Source organism: Nannospalax galili, unplaced genomic scaffold (genome assembly GCF_000622305.1).
Source record: "Nannospalax galili isolate Female #2095 unplaced genomic scaffold, S.galili_v1.0 scaffold139, whole genome shotgun sequence".
Taxonomy (NCBI): domain Eukaryota; kingdom Metazoa; phylum Chordata; class Mammalia; order Rodentia; family Spalacidae; genus Nannospalax; species Nannospalax galili.
This window is the reverse complement of record NW_008345884.1, coordinates 399,114-420,840: the sequence shown is the minus strand read 5'-3', so window position 1 is coordinate 420,840 and position 21,727 is coordinate 399,114. Positions and strand designations below refer to the sequence as shown.

General features: G+C 36.3%; 1 protein-coding gene across 1 annotated transcript in view; it reads right to left on the bottom strand.

The window, feature by feature from the left end:
• Il7r (interleukin 7 receptor) overlaps positions 1 to 15,705 on the bottom strand; it is a 23,977-nt gene extending 8,272 nt beyond the window's left edge. The window contains exons 1-3 of the mRNA XM_008842063.2: positions 15,492 to 15,705; positions 11,424 to 11,562; positions 2,692 to 2,849 (exon numbers count right to left, since the gene is read on the bottom strand). Coding sequence (XP_008840285.1) covers positions 2,692 to 2,849; positions 11,424 to 11,562; positions 15,492 to 15,573 — 379 coding nt within the window. The 5' untranslated portion in view covers positions 15,574 to 15,705. The remainder of the gene's footprint in view (positions 1 to 2,691; positions 2,850 to 11,423; positions 11,563 to 15,491) is intronic.
• Positions 15,706 to 21,727: the final 6,022 nt, after the last annotated feature.

Below are 21,727 nucleotides of genomic sequence, written 5' to 3'. Positions count from 1 at the left end.
ATATATGATAGTAGGCTGGATATATATATCAACCGAGGTTCCCAGTCACCTCCTTACATCTGCTTGTCATTCAAATTCTCAACCATTCAGCTTCAGACCTTCTGCTCATCCCCATAAACACCTAAGTACGCTATTTGCACAGTCTTCAAAAAAGAGCTGCCTATCACCCCTACTCAGATGAGGAGGCAATCTCAAGGATGTCAATTAACTTAAATTCCAGCCACTGTAAGATGGCTTAACAGAATTTGAGTCCAATACATCCGCTTCTGAAGCTCTCTCTTTCCCATTTAGCTCTGGCTTTGCAGCCTCATCTCTTATACTGGTTTGTCTAGAGTATTCTAGCAGCTCTGCTTCTAGCCCAAATGCATCTGAGCATAATAGAAAAAGTTGCTCATTCCTCAAGCAATATTTGAAAGTTACTATATTCTCACACCATCTAAAGAATAATATCAATCTACTCTGTGAAGCAAAGTGAAAAGGCAGGAAGCTTGGCCTCTAGCTTTAGTGTCTGTGGGTACCAGATGAAAGGGAGATGAGAGAAAAAAATGGTGGTGACAGAGGGCTCTGCTTCTATGATTCAGTCAGGAGTATTTAATTTAAATTTGGCAAAACAACAGTTCCATGAATAAGATGTCACTTGAGGCCAGGCAAGGAGAAATAATCATATGAAGAGCATCTTCATTAACTTTCATCCTACTTTCCCAGGAGTACTTTGCATTGCTCCCGAAGACTTACACAGGGATGCAAGTATGGTCCTCTATGAGGACTAGCCTTGGGATCTGGGGCTATGGATGGAGGCAGTTGTTACCCAGATCTCGTGGGCATGCTCTAAGTGTTCACATGCATACACAGTTTATGTGTGGGATTGTATTTATTTAAGAGTAAGAATGGACTTTGACTCGATGTTCCAGAATTTTCTAAGAGGATCACAAATGTCTCCCTTTCTGCTTACCGTAAACCTTTAAATATGGTGTCTTTGTATAGTGCACAAACTGAGCATTGATTCATAAAAACCTCATTTCTAGCCTGGCGTGGTGGCGCATGCCTTTAATCCCTGCACTCGGCAGGCAGAGGCAGGCAGATCTCTGTGAGTTCAAAGCCAGCGTGGTCTACATTGCGAGTTCCAGGCCAGTTGGGGCTACAGGGAGACCCTGACTCAAAAAAGCTCCCCCTCCCCAAAAAAAAAAAAAAAAAAACAAAACAAGAAAAAAACCTCATCTCTGAGTGACCAATACCCAGCTTACTTATGCTCCAAATTCTGAGACTGTTTTGTTGGTGTCATTTACATGCCCACCCACAGTGGTGTAACTAATGTTACTGTGTGATTAACATGTACAGCCATCTGTCTAATGCTTTTCCATTATATCTGCTTTTCCCTAAGCCAGTTGTTCACATATGGAGCAACTATTTTGATTCTTTGTCATCATAACTAAACAAAACTGAGGTAATTTTCTCATTCTTTGTCTATAATGAGACTTTTTCTTTTGTCATTAATTTTCTTTGGGGGTAGTTAAAGGGGATTAAGAATCGGGGAGGGGGTGATAGCATTTAAAACTGACAAAAAATTCATTTATTTGATCATTCTGAATATTTTCCCATATATTTCACTTTTAAATCTCAGAAGTAGAATAAATATAAATAGTAAATATTCCATTGCACCAATTCAAATTATAATTTAACTTGAAATATAGTTTGTGCCATTCATATTTTGCAAAATATAATATGTGTATTCTAGGTCAAAACAGTTTAACTATGCTTCACTCTTCATCTAGTCTATTAGGAAATAAGTTGTATGTCAGCCTGACTGGGCCAGGGTGCTTACCTGTTTAGTTAAATCCCAATTGAAAGGTATTTTTATAAAATTATTAATCCTTAAGTCAGTAGACTTTAAGTGACATAAATTACTTTACATAGTATAAAAGGCATTGTCTAATCAGTAGAAGGTCCTAAGAACAAAGGTAGAATTTACTTGAAGAAACAAGTCTGTTGCAAGACTGCAGTGCATTCTTGTGAGTCTTGTCATGAGAACTGGACTAAAGATTGCCACTTTTAACCTGAATGTTCTAACCATCTTGCTCATCCTAAGGATTTTGAACTTGCCACTTTCACAGTCACATGAGCCAGCTTTTAAAAGTAATCTGTATCCAGCTATCATCTATCTACCTAGTTCTATTGATTGATCTATCCAATTATCCAGCTATCTATCTCCTTCTCATATGTTCTCTTTACTTTGTAGAACTTTGACAAATACACAAAGCATATTTATTATTAAATCGATTTATAATTAGCTAAGTACAGTAAGAGTATGATGTGACTATGGGGGAAAAAACCCTAAAAGACCTTCAGAAGAAGGCAAAGTGAGAGAGGAGAGATGTGTAGCTAGATGCTAGAAGACTCTGCTTCATATATACTTTATATAAATATATACCTTATATTGACTTGTGTTTCTTTCAATGTATAGGTGTCAAGCACCATCTTTAATAGCTCAATTGGAAAATTCTCAGTATTCTGTCATGGTAGGAATTACTGATATAAGGGCCAAATTATCATTTATTAAAAATACACTGGGAAAGTTGTTATCTATTGCAAGTTTTTTTTATGATTTGCCTACTTTGAATCTACAGAACACCAAGACAAGGGTCTGTATGTATCCAAAACATGCCCAGCATACCTTCACATATAATGTCTTACCTATCTTGAATATCTCCACACTTTTGCAAGTCAAATTCTTTTCTCTAAGCTTCACACATACATTGCTTTTACCAACCAGTACAAATTTCGTTGTCTTGATGAAATATTTGTCTTCCAGCTTATTAAGAGTCAGACAATTTATTTCCATCAGTGCTCCACTGTAGAAACAAAAAAGAAGTTTATCTTGATTCAAGTTGGAGTGTATGTAACCAAAGAATAACATCACATGTATATTTTAGTTGTTGTGAGTTGAGCTTCAGTGTCTACAAGTATATGACTGGGTGGATTAATGCTCAGAAGATAGAAAATAATGAATTAAATAATGAATAAAATACCATTTTACCTGTGCCATTATAATAAATGATTATTTATTCTATTGCATGGAAATGAGTCTGGAAAAGTGGAAACATCCTTGTGGAAATTAGGGAAAAACCTCTGAATTTTTTTTATAATTAAAAATTGAGAAATGAATACTTTGTTTAGGTAGGCAAGTATTGATTTTTTGATGTCCCACAGGTATACGTGGTACATTTTACTGCTATAAAAATGTTGATAACTCACTCTTTCAAATAAGATCAAAGGCAATGCCAAACTAGTCTAAAGGGTTATATATATAGAATCACATATACTTAGTAAATAAACTAAGGGATTTTCATAGGGACTGTGCCTGATGAGTCCTAACAAAACAGATCAAGAAAAGAAAAATCTGGATGTGGTTACTCATGCCTCTAATCCCAACAACTGAGAGCTTGAAGTAGGAGAATTGCTGTTAATTTAAGTCCAGCCTGGGTTGATAGTGACTACCAGGACAGCTTGGATGTGTAAATTATAAATTGCCTGTACATGTAATGTAGGAGACCATACCTTTGTAGTTCATGCAGATATTAAAACTACATGAAATATAACAACTTATGCCAATGTTTGTAATAATTTTGCTGAAGCGAAAGCATTCTTAAAAATGTAATTTTTTTCTGGGCATGGTGGCATATGCCTTTAATCCCAGCACTTGAGGGGCAGAGGCAAGTGGGATCTCTATTAGAGCAAAGCCAGGCTGGTCTACATAATGTTTCCAGGCCATTTGGGGCTACATGGAGAGCCTGTCTCAAAAAGAATGAAAAAAAAATTTGTAAAAGTGATCCTTACAAATAGAACTGTATGTCTAAAGGTTATAGACTTCTGAATTCTATAAAATGCGTAAGAAAGAAATAATGCCAATATTACAAAAGTTCCCCCCTTAAATCAAGCTGATCTTATTTTAGAAGCTAGCTTAAATTTGCCACCAAAGCCTAGCAAAAAATATTCTAGAAAAGAAATCTACAGATAAATATTCTTCAAAAATGTATGTACAGGTCTGAGTATGTGGCTCAGTTTGTAGAGTGTTTTCTATGCACAAAATCATGCAAAAACTTGTCATGGTAGGATACACCTATAATCCCAATACTTAAAAGATGGAGAGGAGAGCTGGACAGTTGGCTCAGTGTTTAAGAGCACTGGTTGTTCTTGCAGAGGATCTGGGTTCAATTACCAGCACCCACATGGTGGCTAACAACCGCCCTAATTCCAGTTCCAAGGGAATCCGACACCTCCTTCTGACTTCTGTGGGTACTGAGTGGCTTGGGTGCACTTAAATACATACAGACAATATATGCATACACATAACATAAAAATAATAAATAAAAATATTTTTAAAAGTTGGAGAGGAGAGTATCTGAAATTCAAGGCCAGTCCCAGCTACCGAGTAAGGTTCAGGACAGCCAGGGGAACAAGACCTTGTCTCAAAAAATGTATATGCAGAGTTCCTCAAAGTAATGTTAATACTTTGATAATAATGAATCATGACTTAAGTGGGTTGAGTACCAGAAAAACAAAGTAGGTTCAATATTCAAATATCAATCAGAATAACTTACCATATTAACAGAATAAAGCAAATAAATGGTTATCATCTTTAATGGAAGCAGAAAATATTGACTATAATCCAGACTTTTTTCATAATTAAAAACCTTCAATAAGCAAGAAGTAAAATAAGACACTTTCTCTAACTAATAAAGCACATTTCCAGAAAGTTAATAAAAATATCTTATTATTACACTACGATCAGAACAAGACAAACATTTCAACTTTGTACATGCCTATTTAGCAGCATACTGGAGGACCCATCACTTCATAAGACAAGAGAAACAAATGAAAAGATATTCAGAGTAGAAAATAAGAGAAAATGTTTCTCTATTTCCAGGAAAACTATTCATTCACATGGATATTTAAAAAGACTCTCAAATACAACTATAGGAACTAATAAATTCATCAAATCCAATTATATTTCTATAGGATAGCATCAAATAATTAGAAACTGAAGTTTTAAACTGACAGTTCCATTTGTGATAATAATTAAAACAAAATAATTAGAAATAAAATTTATGTAGATGTTCAAGGCCTTTGTATGAGAAATTATAAAACATATCAGAGAGATATTAAAAGAAGTCTAAATAAAAGAAAGCTATGTTCATGCATTAGCAATTTCACTGCTGATAAATTAGAATTTTTCCCAAGTTGGTCTACACACTATTAATCATAATCCTCACAGGATTTAAGAAAATATATAAAGGATAAGATGATTCTATAATCTGTGAGGAAACAAGGAATTCAGAAGAGCAAAAAACAAGAATGAAAAAACTCGAACAAATATGGATGACTCAGAATACCTGAGTGTAGAGAATATGATCCTTGATCCTGAGTAAGCATGTCTAGATTTTAGGTCCAAGTATAAGGTTTATAACAGTAAAATGTTTAGATTAAATATAGGAAAAACTTTTCCAAACTTGAGACCAACCAAACATGTACTTGAGTATATCCAGAAAAAGGAAAGGACACATTCACTCAATTCACCAAAGAAACAGTCTCACTTCCCAGGACTTATAACACACTCCTTATCACACACACACACACACACACACACACACACACACACACACTTCCCTGGTTAAAGGAAAGAACTCTTTTTGTGTAAGCAAACTTATACAGAGTAATTCTGCCAAGATCTTTACTTCCAACTAAGCCTAGTTACCCCACTTTTCAGAATTATTTGGCTTGGCATAAAGAACAAAGAACCTGTAGAGAACAAAAAATCATAATGATACTATCCAAAAAAGGGAAATTAAATTGAGGGCTATGAAAGGGGGAGAAACTAGTAATTTTGCTATTATTATGTATTATTTAGTTTTAAAGTGAGAATGTATATCTTTACTCTTTCTTTAATCTTTCCAATACTCATTTAACCTCTACTTTCTTCTTTGCTGACAGTTCATTGAGGGACAAATTTTCACCTGGTAAAATGTGCCGGTCTTCAGTGGTTTTTTGAGACCTGTATATGACATGTAGCCATTGGCGCAGTTATCAGTATAGCACATTTCTTTTACGCTAGTTGGATTGTGTGGGTGCACCAGTTATCTCAGTGCCTGAGAGCAATCAGAACTCTCACTTCTCGTGCACCTTCGTCAGGAGCAGTTCTTATTATGGTAATAACATTATTTATCCTTTCATACCTGATTTTTTCACTTATCCAAATTATCAGGAGATTTAGTCTGTTGAAGTTTAACCTTTATAGGCTAGCCCCTTGCTTCTGTGTGGAAAGAGGAAGATATTCATGTGACTTTGGCTAAGTGAGACATGGAGTTAAAACCTGAGGGAAATCCCCCAGCATCACATACAGACTCTTGAACTTCTGGAATACTGTGGTTTTTGAGTGACTAGTTATGTTCTTCTAATTATGACTCCTAGAGATTAGTGAAAAATTATAAATTTATTTTAATATATATTTATTATTTGTAAAACATTTTAAAAATTGCCCCCTGCAAAAATGTAGTTTTTGTGAACTGTCATCTACTGTGGTATGCAGTTGTTCAAACTTCCCCTTCCCTTCTGTGTATGTGCATAGTTTCTAGAATATTGTATATTTATGATTTCTCACTTGGAACAGAGTGAAAATAAAAAGCAAATATTAGAGGCAGGCCCATTTCTGTGAGTTTGATGCCAGTCTGGTCTACATAACAAGTTCCATTCCAGTTAGGGCTGTATATTGAGACCCTGTTAAAAAAAAAAGCAAGCTAGATAGAAGGGAAAACTTTTGATGGGTGTAGAAGTCAGATGATTGAAACATTGCCACTATTTGCTGAATTAGAACAGAAATATGAGTATTGGGAGAAGGACTTTATTACTGAATTTGAGGTGTACCTACAAGGTAGAGAAACTAGAAGGACTGTGGATTTTATGTCAGTCCTTCAACTTAGACATCTTTGTAAGTAACGTATGAATTGAATATTCAGTTACAGACCCTAAACCTGTAACAACTTTTTGGTATTTTAGAAGTTTAAGATAGACCTAAAATGATATTCTTGACTCATTCTCATTTCTCAGACAATGAAATTAATGAGTGATGGACAATAAAGGATCCTATATGGCTGTCTTGTTGGTCCCTCTGAGGGGGCCTCCAGCTCTAAGAGCTGCCCATGTAGACAGGAAGCCATTGGCAGCTCTGGGTTGTGCCTCTGACCCTCACTTCACATGATTGGGAGAATGTTATCATTACCACCAGTAGCTTTAGTTAGTTCAGTTACAAGAATTTATTTGGTTACTTACTGTGCACTGACTGAGTTTGGAATGTTCTGGGGCTTTCTTATCCATCACAATTGCAACTCTCCCATATGGGGCTAGTCCAAATTGCAATGTGATCTAAATATAAAATGTACACTGCATCTTGACCAGATAGACATATATATAAAACAAATGCATGAAATCTGGTGTGGGGTTATGGGAGGGTTATGGATGGGGGAGGGGGTCTAAATTTTATTAAGATCTATTACATGAATTGCACCTAACTCAATAAAATATACATTAAAATACACTGCATTTGAGGATTTACTATGAGAAGACAATAAAATATCTTAATATTTTATTCATATTGGCCATATGTGAAATTTTCTAAATATAAAGTATTTATTTAAATATTGTTACAATTATTTTTATTTATTTTCCCTTTTGAAAAATGTGTTCTGAGAGGAGGCTGGTGAGGTAGCTCAGTAAGAAAAATAAAGATACTTGTTGCCAAACCTTATGATTTGCCTTCGATACCTAGTGGAAGGAACAAACCAAGGACTCTCACAGGTTGTCCTTTGACACAGTGAACACACATTCACTGTTACACCTGTGTAAAGTCCACACAAAATAAATGAATAAATAAATAAAATAAATGTATAAAATAGCTTTTAAAATGTATCGCTAGAAAATTCAAAACAAACTGTGTGCTCATACATTGACTGACTGCATCATATTTATATTAGACAGAGCTGTCTAGGGTATGTGAGGAAGGGGAAAATTATAGTTAGTATCCAAGAAACATTATAGGCTCATGATTTTGACATTTTATGATGTTCATAGGGGGATCAGCCCTAAGCCATGTTCCCAAATCATCTGGTTCTGAAAATAGGGAGAGACTGCTGAGGTCCATGTAACCTAAATTTTAATTCCACTTCCATCATCAAACACCTCCAATATTGCATAGTTTAGTGTAAGAGATTCTTTTGTCTTATTGGATATGTATATTGGAGAAAACAAACCAAGAAAATCCTGAATGTTTGGAGAGCTAGTTTAGTGGCCAAAGGACTAAACTAACAATGCTTAACAGATATCTCTAGTCAAACCTAGTACATCAGGGTAGCTTGTGAAGGTAATGGTAATGGATGAAAAGAAACAATTACATATTTGAAGTGGTATCTTCATGTGGGAGTAATCACATGGCCTCCAAGAATACATAACCAAAATAAGTATGATTGCTTTAGTATGAATTGATTGAAATTATATAAACAGCTGAAGCATAGGGCACCAAATTTAGACTATCTTTGGGATATACATATGTAATAGAAATGAGAGAAATTCCCATTTTTAAAACCATCCAGAATTCTACTAGAGGTGGTTTTTGCTATATAGATGTGTCATCATTAGCTCTGATTCTTTAAAACAAATCTGACTTTTCAAATGCTGGCAGCTAATACCTTTATGAGGACTGCATGGAGAGCTGAATCAGATGATGCTAGTCCTAAAATTAACAAGCCATATGAACATTTGTTCAGACTGAGAGAATCAAGTACCATTTGCAGATATCTACCATACCTGCCAGACACCCAATGCAAGGTAGCTGGAAATATCTTCCTAGTCACAGAGCTGGTCAGTCTTGCTATTGGGATTCACACCAGGTGCCTCTTTTAAGAGTCTCTGCTTTGTTGCCTGAGTCACCTAAGTTTCGACTAGAATTTTGGTGACTGAAAACATTTTAGAATCCTCACCCCAGTGGTAGATTTATTATGATATGTAATCTGTTGGCCTTCTCAGTCTTTCTTACCCTTCTCTCATAAGTCCTATAGGACTAGACCCTAGAACGAATATTTACATTTTTGATAATTGTGTCTGTCAGTGTGAATCAGTCAATTGGTATACTGGTAATTCACCGAAGTGATCTTTGTTAATTTGATCTTATCTCTAAGATCAGTTATTTGAACACTAAATAAATCAGGTTTTTGGTCAGAGAGACTGGCCACCAGATCCAGGGCAGATGTTAAAATCATTACTTTCTGAGAGAAGGGACTCAGCATCTATCAGTGATCCCATGTAATAATCTTATCACCATGCACTACTCTTAGTAAATTCTAACTTATGCTACACACACACACACACACACACACACACACACACACGACACACTTCATTGTGAAAAAAACGTGAAAAATCAGTCCTCAGTTTAATTAAGTCGATTTATTTTTTTTTTCAACTTAGTGAAAGAATATCCTACTCAAGATGTAGGTGCCTTATGGAAATGGCAGCATTCTAGAAGTATCTTTATCTATTGAGTTCAATGCTCTGTTTCACACTAAATATACCTTAAGATATAGGTTAGGGCAATCTCTTTCCAGCTGAAATATCTGAATCCATTTGAAAAGCCCAAATGGAAGATCTGGACAGACTAAAATATGTCAGGTAAATCCATGACACTTAAAGACTGTTCAAGTGGGGAAGAAAGTGGTGGAATATCATGTAAATGAAAGTGGAGAGAATGACCAGTCATTGCCAGGCCAAGTGAAATCACGACAGCCCACCTACAAGCTGGCTGAAGTCAAGCCTCTGGGTAGGAAGTTCTTTTCCCATAAAAATGAGTGCATTGTTTGAATGAGTCATTTAAGCTGTTTTGACAAATTGTATGATTGATGCTAATATATGTATTTTGTGTTGTTTTATTTTCTATCTGGCATATGTGTGCACATATCTGTGTGTGATCACATATCCATGTGCGTATGCATGTATGCCTGTGTATGTGAAGGGCCAGAGGTGAAAGTCCAGTCTTTCAATGAACCTGGGACTCAACTGGGCTAGCCTGACCAACCTGCAATCCTCTGGCATCCCCCTTTTTTCCATCCCCCAACCTGGGGCTAGAATTACAGATTCAAGCTACCACAGCAAGATTTTACAAGAGTGCTGGGAGTTCCAAGTTAAGTCTTCTTACTGGCATAGCAACAAGCACTTCACTGATGGAACCATGCCCCCAGACCCTATATATTTGTTTCTGTTCTCTCTAGAAAGTATGTTATAGAATTATACTAGGAGAGAGAGACTGAGAATATACTGTAATTTTCCAAATCCAACACCACAGTCATACAATGTCTGCAGGAAAAAGTGCTGCACAAATATATTCAGAAAACTGCTATAAATTCAAATAAGTCAGAATCCAGAACTCGTCTGAATTATGGATGGTAAAGGGCTGCCTCAGTATCTTTGAGATTTAAGAAATCATCTTTTACTACGGTAAATCTTGACATACTTTCCTCATATAGAAACTAACAAAAAATGAGGTCATCTGATATGAATTTGGAGATAGCCACAAGTCAGAATTTTGTTTTAGAGTTTTTTTTTTTTTCAAGTCACCAGAGATAGTATCCTTGACAACAGAGATGACTGGTGAGGGAGGGAAAAGATAACACTCCCTGAACTCCTTAGCAACTTTCAGACAAAAAGCTTGCTTTGTACTTTGCTTTTCCTTTAAGACTATAGGAAACCAAGAGCCAACTTAGTCCTGTGATTATTAGCATTTTTCCATTGACAGAATCATCTGTATACAGTCACAGAATTATGACTTAACATCTTTTCTCCATTCTAATTATACACTGGAGGTTTATTATGCACACTTTACATGTACTAAATAGCTTAATCACCACAACCTTTCCACAAGATCAATTTTTTCATTTTTCAAGTGAAAAAATTGAAGCATATGTAAGTTACATAGCTTACCACAGGTCAAAAAGTTATTAAGCCCTGATTGAGACTGGACACCAGGCAACTGAGCTGCATAATGGAATTTGAAAATATTGCACAGTCTCATTTTAGCAAATAGATTGGAAGGGAATGTTCTAGGAGATGATGATTTAAATTCTGTGAATTATGGAGTGAGGTGGAATCTCCAAGATCCATTCGCAACATGTGTGTGTTGCCTTGGGAACTAACAAACGAGCAGTGAGAGTCCTTCCCTTTACTTTTTCAGCAATAGAAAAGGCATTTTGGGAGGTTTTGAAACTCCAATACATCTTATCATTTAGGATAGACAGTGATTCCTTTGCAAGTACTGACTGAAAGGAACACATGTAAGGAGAGACAGAAGAGGGAACTGTAAGTGTCACGGAAAACACCTTTCTCACCATATTTGAAACTCCAGATTGGTGCTGTTGATATCTGGGTCATCAAAAGCACAGGTCAGTGAGTCCTGGGATCCATCCACTTCCAATTGGCTATAGCACCAGAATGAGTAGTCATCAAGTTCTGCATCTTCAAAGTCTCCTGGGGATGAACAACATGTAACTGTTCAGGAAACAAATGTTCCTTAATAAAATGCAGATTTTGTGACAGACATGAAGGAGGGATCAGAGTTAATCTAAAGAAAGACATTCCAAGGGAAAAGACAACAAACAACAACAACAACAACACCACACACACGCCAACAAAACCCATTGTGCAGTTTCTAACAGAAAACTTTCATCATAGTTAATGAAGAAGTTCCTGGTATATCTAAATAGCTCTGCCATTGGTTTAACACATGAGAGAATTAGGAGACACTGAAGAGCCTCTTTCTTTGTTTATATTGGGATTCTTTGCTACATTTTAAAACCATATTTAAAAGATGTTTCTTTAAGGTGATATTCTCAGTTTCATCCAGGTGTTCTAACACACGCAGGGAACATGATGCCTGGCAGATACAGAGGTATTAAATATGTGCTGAACAACTCCCCAGTCAGGCTGAAATATTGAAATTATATTTGGCTACATTTTCACATTGAAATGTTTGCACATTTCGAATAAGAGAGTCTGTATTTCCATCATTCGTGTGCCACCTAAGGCTACCTTGGGCTTCACCTCCAGTTTTCATCTATCCCTTCTAAGTTCTCTTTGCAAATGAAAGATGACTTTTGGCTATTCCAGTCAAAAGTTTACTTTTTATGGGGTTGTTTTTCTCTCCTAAAAGGGTATCACAAGTGAAAAACACTATTGATGTCACCAAAGCGTAACAGTTTAAGGCAACTCAAGTCACTGGCTGAGGTAACCGTGATACAGAAAGGTAAACCCTAAGGACTCCATAGCTTGTGTCTATGTGCTCATAGATGATATAAAATGAATCCTGTATATACCAGCAATATTCTTTAAAAACATTGTAAATAGAGTTTTGTGTGTGTGCACCCACTTTTGGAAACTATAATTTTTTCAGATATTTTATTTGATTTCTTAGGCTGGGTTATAGATCATATGATTAAATATATACTTTCTGTATGCATATATGTATAAGTGCATATGTGTGTATGTGTTTGTATATTTGTACATAGATATAATATGTTTAAGAGCAGAATGAAACTGGAAACATCTTTCAGCAAATATACTCCAACAAGAACCTAGGAAAATCCAGAGTAATCAAAGCCATTCTCATGGTAGCGGAGCCTGAGCTTATGATTGTTTCCATGGATTGCTTCCTACTAATAACAGTAGTTTCACACTTCTAAGGTTCTAACATGGATACAGAATATGTTAACATTGAGTGTCCAAGAAGCCATGTGCCCTGTGCAATTCTAATTGCATTCTCTTTATTTAATGAACCCCAAATTCTACCAGTCAGGTAAGTGACAGGCCTAAGCAACAAATCTAATAGCTCAGCTAGACATGAGCTGTGGGCACTGCTCATGATCACAGATACCTATTTGACTTTCTGAGTTTTCCCAGAATCTGTCCATTTTAGTTTTGGAATCAGCAAGTTATTTTAATATAGTTTCAATATAGTATAGCTTTCCCAATGAGAGGGTTACATAAGAAAGATGCAGCCCACCTTTGAAAGTTCATATTTCAAAACATGTCCTTTTCTAATTTTCTGAACTTAGATATCTTCTTCTAGGATCTGGCACATTTTAAAATGAAATGGCATTGAGTGGTTTCACTTGCCATTATATGGAAGTTACCTTGCTGTCTTGAACTTTGCTTTTCTTTGAACCATTCACCAAACTTTTACAACAGAAAACACGTTCCTATTTTGACTTGGATATCCCATGGGTCATCTTTGTCTCCTATATTTGACGTTATCTCACACAGTATGCAAGTTAACTGGTCATACAATTTTCTCATGCTCTCAAAGTGGTTATGTTTGAAGGAGCAGCTCACTGGGTTTTTCAGAAGGTGTTACAGAGCAGAAAAAGTGCTCTGTGACCAAGAAAAATTCCCTTGAACACTTGTAAAATCACATGTCACTGAGGGAGAATATTTTACTTGATGTAAGATGAAGAACTCCGAGCTAAGAGTAGTGTGCATAGTAATTAAGTGAGATCATTACTAAGCTTCAATCCTTGCTGTTCTGCCTTGTAGCTTTGCTCTTCTTTGATATTACTCAAACTCTCAAAGTTCACATTCTGAGACATTAGCTCGTGTCATAATAGTTATTGAATAGATCTACACAAAGATTTAGCTTCAACCATGCAAGTACTCAATTAAGGTTAGAACTCTGTTGTAGTCTCTTTGAGAGATAAGTGATGTCAAGGTAAAATATAAATTATAATTCTGAAAATATACATGAAGCATGTGGAGCTCTTTTGAAAACATTCTATATCAACTGAAGGTATTATCTTTACTGTGGTTTTGACATTTTGTTGAACTTTGGAATAACAAGTTAATTTATGATTCTTCTAGTGTTTGACACTAAGTATCATTAATATTTAAATAAATATCTAAGCACACAAAAATTTTCTAAGTGCAGATATTTAAATCATTAGAAATACACATACATATATGCAAGGCAGTGTTATTTAGAGGACTTCCTCCTACAGAAGAAAATTTGTAGATTAACAGTATAAATTGTTTTGGCTTTAAAAAGTTTTTTTATTTATTTTTATTTTTTATTTTATGTGTGTGAGTGTATTGCCTGCATGTCTTTAAGTGCACCCGGGTCATGCAGTTCCAGTGGTGATCAGGGGAGGGCATCAGATCCCCTGGAACTGGAGCTTCAGATGGTTGTTAGCTGCCTTGTGGGTGCTGATGATTGAATCCCGACCTCTGCAAGAGCAGCCAATGTCCTTAACTCCTGAGCCATTTCTATAGTTCCTGTTCTGACTTTTAAAAATGGTATCTTTTCTCATTTTGATCATTCTTATGGCTACCAGAAGACTGACTTATCTTTTAACCAATAGCAGCTGATTCTTTTGTGAATTCCTTTGATCCCAAAGTGGAAAGTATTATGACATGATCATATGATTTGAACCATGGTTACAGAGGTAAGAAATTCTGAAAATTTAAAAGTTGAAGTGAAAAATCCAGCTTTCAACAGGAATTGTTGCTTCTTTTAAAAATAGTATGACCATCAGTAAGAAAAAAAAATGAAACATGCCAAAGGACAATAAAGTTTTCCTGTATCCTGTCATGTCTTTGAGCAAACATTTAGCATGAAATAATGACCCTCCCTTACAAAATGATTAATTCATTGTCAACACTGTAAATTATCACTCCTCTGACAATTCCCTTAATGAGAAAACCCAGGGGTTTTCCATCCATAGTACATCAGCTTCTAGGAACTAAACATTTGATGCATTCCAAATCAAATTATGTTGAACACATGATGAATTTGCCCAATAGGATGGCAAGTCTGTGTATTTCAAATAAAACACTTTACTCAGATCTTTACTGAATTATTCATTAGGAATCTAATGTAAATCTGTCAAACCTAAATATTTTGAAGAAATAGACACATTATTGAGTGACGACTTGTTCTAGACACTGACTTAGGCACTGAGATATAACTCTGGTGAATGTACAAAGCTATTGCTTTTGGATATTAATTTATCATGAGTATTTATCGTTTTAGAACCTTTAAAAAGTTAAACAAAACAAATCTAGCTTGGTTTTCTGGTAGGGTACAGTTTCCTTAGAAATTTTCCAACAAGCACAATCAGAGCATCAACATGAGTGATCTTTTATAAAACAGAAACATCAACCATCATTATGACCCAGATTTTTTGAAGCAAATGCATTCCTTCTTGACAGTTCTTATGAGTTATAAGCCACCCACAATATTGTCACCATGCCTTCTGTCCTGGTGATTACTACATCCAAAACAATTGAGTCTGCCTTAAGTTCTTGATCTCCATACCAGCTTGGTCCCAGCTCAAGCCTCTTAGGGAACTGAGTGACTTGAAATATGCTATAGATAATGAAATCCTTTCAAAAAGTTAGAAATGACTCACCATTTTGTGCATTGCCACTTTCTCCAGAAACAGCCTGAAGTAAACAGAAAATCATACCAGAAGATATACCTAGAATCGTCATTCTGAGAGAGGGAGAGAGAGAAGGGAGCAGAAGTGTGAGCCTGTGAGTACGAATGAATGAGAGAGAGAGAGAGAGAGAGAGAGAGAGAGAGAGAGAGAGCAGATACAGCTCTGTGCTTAACCACAGACAGGGAAGTATGAACACAGCATAGGAGGCCAGTGCCAGAAACAGGAAGTCTGAGCAAAAGGATTGCTGCTGTAAGCAGAGGTAGAGGAAATGAAGAGGTAGAGCACTTAAGCTTTGTGTCTCTCAATATTCCCAGTACCCATACAGGCTAGGACCCAATTTAAAAGGATCACAAGGCAAACAATCTAAACTTACAAAGCTAATCAGTTGGTTATTTGAGGAGACTTTTGTTTTACAAAAAAGATTCTGGGACGTAATTGTCCCATTTAGGCCTGAACACTTTACAGTTGCAATTCTCTGTGTTTGATCAATTTGAGTCCCCATAATTGTCATTCACTGCAGAAAGCAGCTTCTCTGATGAAGGCTGAGAACTGCACTAATTTATGGGTATAAGGATAAATATTTAGAAGGCAGTTTGGTTTTATGTTTATTTAGAAAAATAATAGTAATAGGTTTTCCCCTGCGGTCTATGGCCTCTCCAGCCATTGGTTCTTGGCAAGGTTTCCAGTATCAGACATGAGTCATACACCCCCTGAAAGCTCAGGGAATGTCACAGAAGAGGGATGGAAAGATTATAAAAGCCAGCTGTCAGAGAGGAGTGCTGGGAAATGGTGTCTTCTAGCCATGACAGGACTTTTGCACTCATAAACTCATAGTAACTTTAGTTGTTTGCACAAGAGCTCTACAAAGTCTAGCCAACAACATTGTAGCATGGATGGGTGGGGGGGGGTGGGGGAGCTCCTGAGGCTACCCTAGCTGAGGTGCTGCTGGTCTTTTGATGGTGACCAGGGGAGGGAGAGTCAGTTCTTCAGCAGTGTGGTCCATTATATGTTGCTCATGCTCCAGTGGATGGCCCTATACTCATGAACATAGGTGAAACCCTGATAAACTCAGTGAATTATTATTATTTTATTATTATTTTTTAAGGGATATGAAGTTGGGAGGGGCATGGGAAATTATGGTAAAAGGCCGAAGTGAAAGGTGATATGATTTAAATAAATTATATACCTGTATGAAATTGCCAAGAATTAATCAAAACCTTTACAAAAGAGTCTGTATTTTATAAATTATTACTGGCTCATTTTAAATATTTTACCCCCAACTTTAAGTTTTATAAGAGCAGCAGCTTTTCTAGTGTGTGCTCTGTGTATCTCTAGAACATATTCATATTTAACTCCTCAGTCTAGGCATTCATGAATTGCTTAATGTTTGTGTTGGCAAATTATGGCCCAGGGACAAAATTTAACCCATCACTTTCTTTTATAAACAACTCATTATAGGAAACTAATGGTTCCCATTTGTTTGTGTATTGATCCACCTGAATTGTGCTATAACTACAACAGCAGATCTGAGTAAACAAGACAAATTTTTTGATGAATGAGTAGTAAAGTTGTTACCATCTAATTCTAGAAAACGTTCTAATAGTCAAACAATGAAATATTTATTTTCTTGGAATATTTAAAGTATTATATTTGCATAAATCATACTGGCTATCAACTTCTCAGAAATATAGACTCCATACAAATTTTATTTGTTCCTACATGTATAGGGCAGGAGTCTGATTATGTGTCATAAATCATTCAGACCTTCCCTAAACTTGCATGTCAATACAAATTTCTCTCCGTGTGGTATCATGGTAATGTGATGGTGTTTATTAAGCTTGACTGATGTTTTGATAATTGTTGTATTATTTTCTTTAAGTCATTACCAGGATTACTGTTGACCTGCTAGTAGTCTTCTCATCATGAGACAGACAATGCCTTTCTAGTACTTCATAGGAATCAGGAAACCTGGATTCAGGCCATAAAGCACTACTCTTTTGATTCATAGTGACTCTTGGAAAGAATCAGTAATACTGTGATTATAAAGAATAGGGAGTTATGAACTTCTGTCAAGGCCTTCCATTGGGTAAGATTAATTATATGAACCTGTCTGAATTAACATAAACAGATATGGAAAACTTCCATGGTTTAAATTCAATCAGTCTCTGGAAGCTGAACAAGTTAGCTTCTCTCATTATTAGTTACCAAGAGGCCTTAATACAACAAGAAAGAGGAAGTGGGTTATTTGTATCACTCTCTGAAAACTACCCCTCAGCTTTGAGTGACTCTTAGAGCTGGACATGGCTCACGCCAATTAACATGCCTTGTTCCTTGGGCCTAGAAGGATGGATCAGCAATTAAGAGCACTGGCTGCTCTTGCAGGGGACCTGATTTCGGTTTCCAGCATCCATATGACAGCTAACAAAAGTTTATAACTCTAGCTCCTGGCAATCCATTGCCTTCTTCAGGCCCACAGGCATTGCACCCCAGGTGCACTTACATGAATGCAGGCAAAGCACTTGTTCACATAAAAAATCGATATAAAAAGAAATAAAATGTCATGCTTATGACTACAAGCCCAAGATAAATTTCAGAACAAGAATTCAGCTAACAGTGGCATATTTTTATCTTTTCTGTCTGATTAGGCATCTTCTTGGCATTTTAAATCTGTCCCACACCAAATGAGTGATGATTTTATGTATGAGGTAATCATTTGTGTCTGTTTCTAATCTTGTTTTAAAAGCTTGATTAGAAAAACATAAGCTTTATTCACAAAACATCAGTACATTTTGCATATTGAGCTGAATATGCTTTCTAGAAAGCTATAATTATAAACTACCAGGAGCTAAGTAAATGTTTAAGGAGAAATGACAAATTATTTACATCTGCCAACCCAGATCTCATGAGCTACTCATGAACTGTCAGTCCATGGGTAAGCAATTGGGTCATGTCTCTTTAAATTCTCTTGTTTATCATTTAAGTGGACTATCATTTCGATTGTATCTCTTTCCTTTAGTTGTGAAGATGTGAAAGAACAAAGTCAAGACATAATATTTTGGTACAGCATGTGCCAGTTTGCTCAGGGGATTTCCACTGGTGTGCTTACCCTCTTTGGGTGGGGCGGGAACTACTGAAAGGACATCATAGAGAAACCTAAATTAAGATTGAGGAGTTTAGAGGAAAATGAGAAGCATCACCAGTCCTTCTAGGGATTGTGGGGGAGCAATGGTAATTCTGTTTCTTCAACCTGGACCTTCTGAAACTGACAAAAGATGAACTGCCTTGATTCATCCATCCGCCACTGCATTCACTACGCTGCTTTGTCATCACTGTTTGTAAGAAAGCAGAGACAGAAGAAAGGAGGGTAGGAAGACTGCAGGACATCTGAGCCTCCCCCTGAGAAATCAGGACCTCGTGTGGGTCACTGGGTGTGGCGGTTTGTTTGAATCATCACATTATTCTCTATCCTCATCACTGCCTTTCATCAGTATCTTATCCCTCTTTTATGTATTTTTGATTCACCTATAATATGGTGAATCATTAAAAAGGAAATTCACTTTATCCTTTCTCAAGGATATCCTTTCGTAAGCAGAGCACAGTGATGATGTAGAATCAATGCCACTTGGTCAAGTATCTCCAGTCTTTCTTGCTTTTGCAGTTATTAGGGCATCTGTGAAACGGACAAAGCACATAGAGATTTTAAAAATTTTCATATCGTAAAAGTTTGCAAAACCTTCATATATAAACAATAAAGCCTTAAAGAGCCCTGAGAGCTGACCTTTCAGTGCAATTTCAGATCCCAGATCCCAGGATGGAGGAGTGTGGGAATTGTTAATTTGACTATTTGTTGTTTGTTAATACGGAGTCTATCTGGAAAGACCCACATTATACATTTTTTCCCAAGTTAGGAGAGGTAAAATTTTTGAAGGAAAATTCAGGCTGAGCATTTAAAAAAATTTTATTATTATTAGTTAGCGTACAAAAGAATGGACTTCATTAAGGCATTTTCATATGTCTATATAATTCCACTTTAATGTTATTCACCCTAATTACTCTTTCTTGACGCTTTTACTCCCAGTGTTCCTATTCTTCTCTCCAAATAATCCTCCTTCTTTCTATCTCTATCTCACACACACGTACCACATAATTCTAAATTCTGTATATGAAAGAAACCATGAGATATCTTTTATCTTTATCTTTCTTTTTCTCACCATTTTGGCCTCTTTCTTCCTCCCACTCTCATTAGTTCCCTCCCTCAATAAAATAATCCTTCTTTTATTTACATATCTCAAAAATAAACATATTTAAACTAGATTCCATATATGCAAAAAAATATACAGTATTTGATTTCCTAAGTCTAGCTTATTTTATTTAATCTGATCTCTAGCTTCATCAGTCTTCCTTAAAATGATGGAATTCCATCTTTCGTTATATCCAAGCGGGATTCTAGAGACTTTCTTTCTTTCTTTCTTTCTTTCTTTCTTTCTTTCTTTCTTTCTTTCTTTCTTTCTTTCTTTCTTTCTTTCTTTCTTTCTTTCTTTCTTTCTTTCTTTCTTTCTTTCTTTCTTTCTTTCTTTCTTTCTTTCTTTCTTTCTTTTTTGAGACAAGTTCTTCCTGTAGCCCCAGCTGGCCTGAACTCTCTATGTAGACCATGGTGGCCTCTAACTCACAGAGATCCACCTGCCTCTGCCTCCTAAGTGCTGAGAATAAAGGTATGCACCACCACTCCTGGCTCCAAAGGATGGACATCTTAATGTCTTACTAATCACTATACTTTGAACTCATCTCTTAGGAAACAGAATTTCATTTCTTCTCATTCTAGAAATTATAGACTAAATGAGAAACATCAATGTGTTATCTATTTTTTGTTTTTTAAAAAAAAATCTTTGGGAAACAAATGGTCATCAGAGTAAAAGTAGTTCTCTGAATGTTTTTACATGAAGTTTACAAAATGGTCCTTAAATATTTATTAATATTTCAAAAAATGAGGATGATTTTAAAGTTACTTACCTTGTAGTTGCATACTGAAAAACAGCAAAGTGAAACAGCATCAACAACAGACAGAAAATGCTATGAGAGGAATATCCTGGGTCCAAATCTGACATCGAGAAATACTCAACAAGTTCTAAAACACATTCCACCAAAGCTGTATTAACTGCCCCATCCCACTATCAACTTACCTTCCTTAATTAGATTTTGTTTTTAAGGTATGAAGAAGTCTTAGGCACCTGATTTCTTCTGTGGACAAATTGTGAGATCAAGAGCTACTGAAAAAGAGAAATGAAAACATCCGAAGGTGCCAAGTAGGTGAGGCTGGTTGTAAGGAACTTAATTGCTATAGTTTTAAAGGAATTGAATTGTCTTTAGTATTTCATCAGTATATACTGACTCAGTCCCTAGGGCTCTGAGGGGGGAGCCCCAGCATCTTAAAGTTTCATTTCCTTGAGCATATTTCCCTTGCTGTGGCTCTTCTTTTGTTTCTCTTTCCTCCTTACCCCACATCTTCAGGCCCATGCCTTGCTCATTCTGTTTTTTTTTTTTTTCCTGGGTATAGTGTGAAACAGCATAATTGTTATGACTTTATAAGGTTTTAAACTCTAACTTTGGGTACAATAGACATACAGTCTTTGAGTACTAATGTATGTTTTTTACTGAAGCTATTTCTACAAGCAAGAGAATATTTCAATATCAGGATATGCTCAAATTTTGATGAAAATACTAGCATAAGGGCTGACCATTGGGGAAAGGGCTATGCATCTGGCAAAGGCTCAATCCCATTGCTTCTGTGGGCAGTAGAAACAGGCATAGGCTTCCCTTCTGCTGCAGTCTCCCTTTCTGACTCTTGATTAGCCCCTCAGGAACAGCACCTCACAGTGGACGGAGGAAAAGCCTGGACTAAGTGGTGAGAGCCTGGCCTGTGCTCCTCTTCAGTCACTTGTCTTGGCTTCTGTCTCACACTTTCTGACAGACTGCAGGTGACTACCACTCTGTCAGCTATATCCCAACTTGGACCCCAGAAGAATTTTCTAGAGTCTTCAGTTCTGCTTCAGAGCTCCTTCTACCCTCTTGGAACTCAGTATCTCAGTGTTAATGGAATCCCCAAGGATGTCTCTGATATCCCATAATTTCCCAGGCTAATGAAATGTAGTTGAGGTGACACTGAGTGATACTGCTCATGGAATTACCAGAGATAAACCTATGTCCCT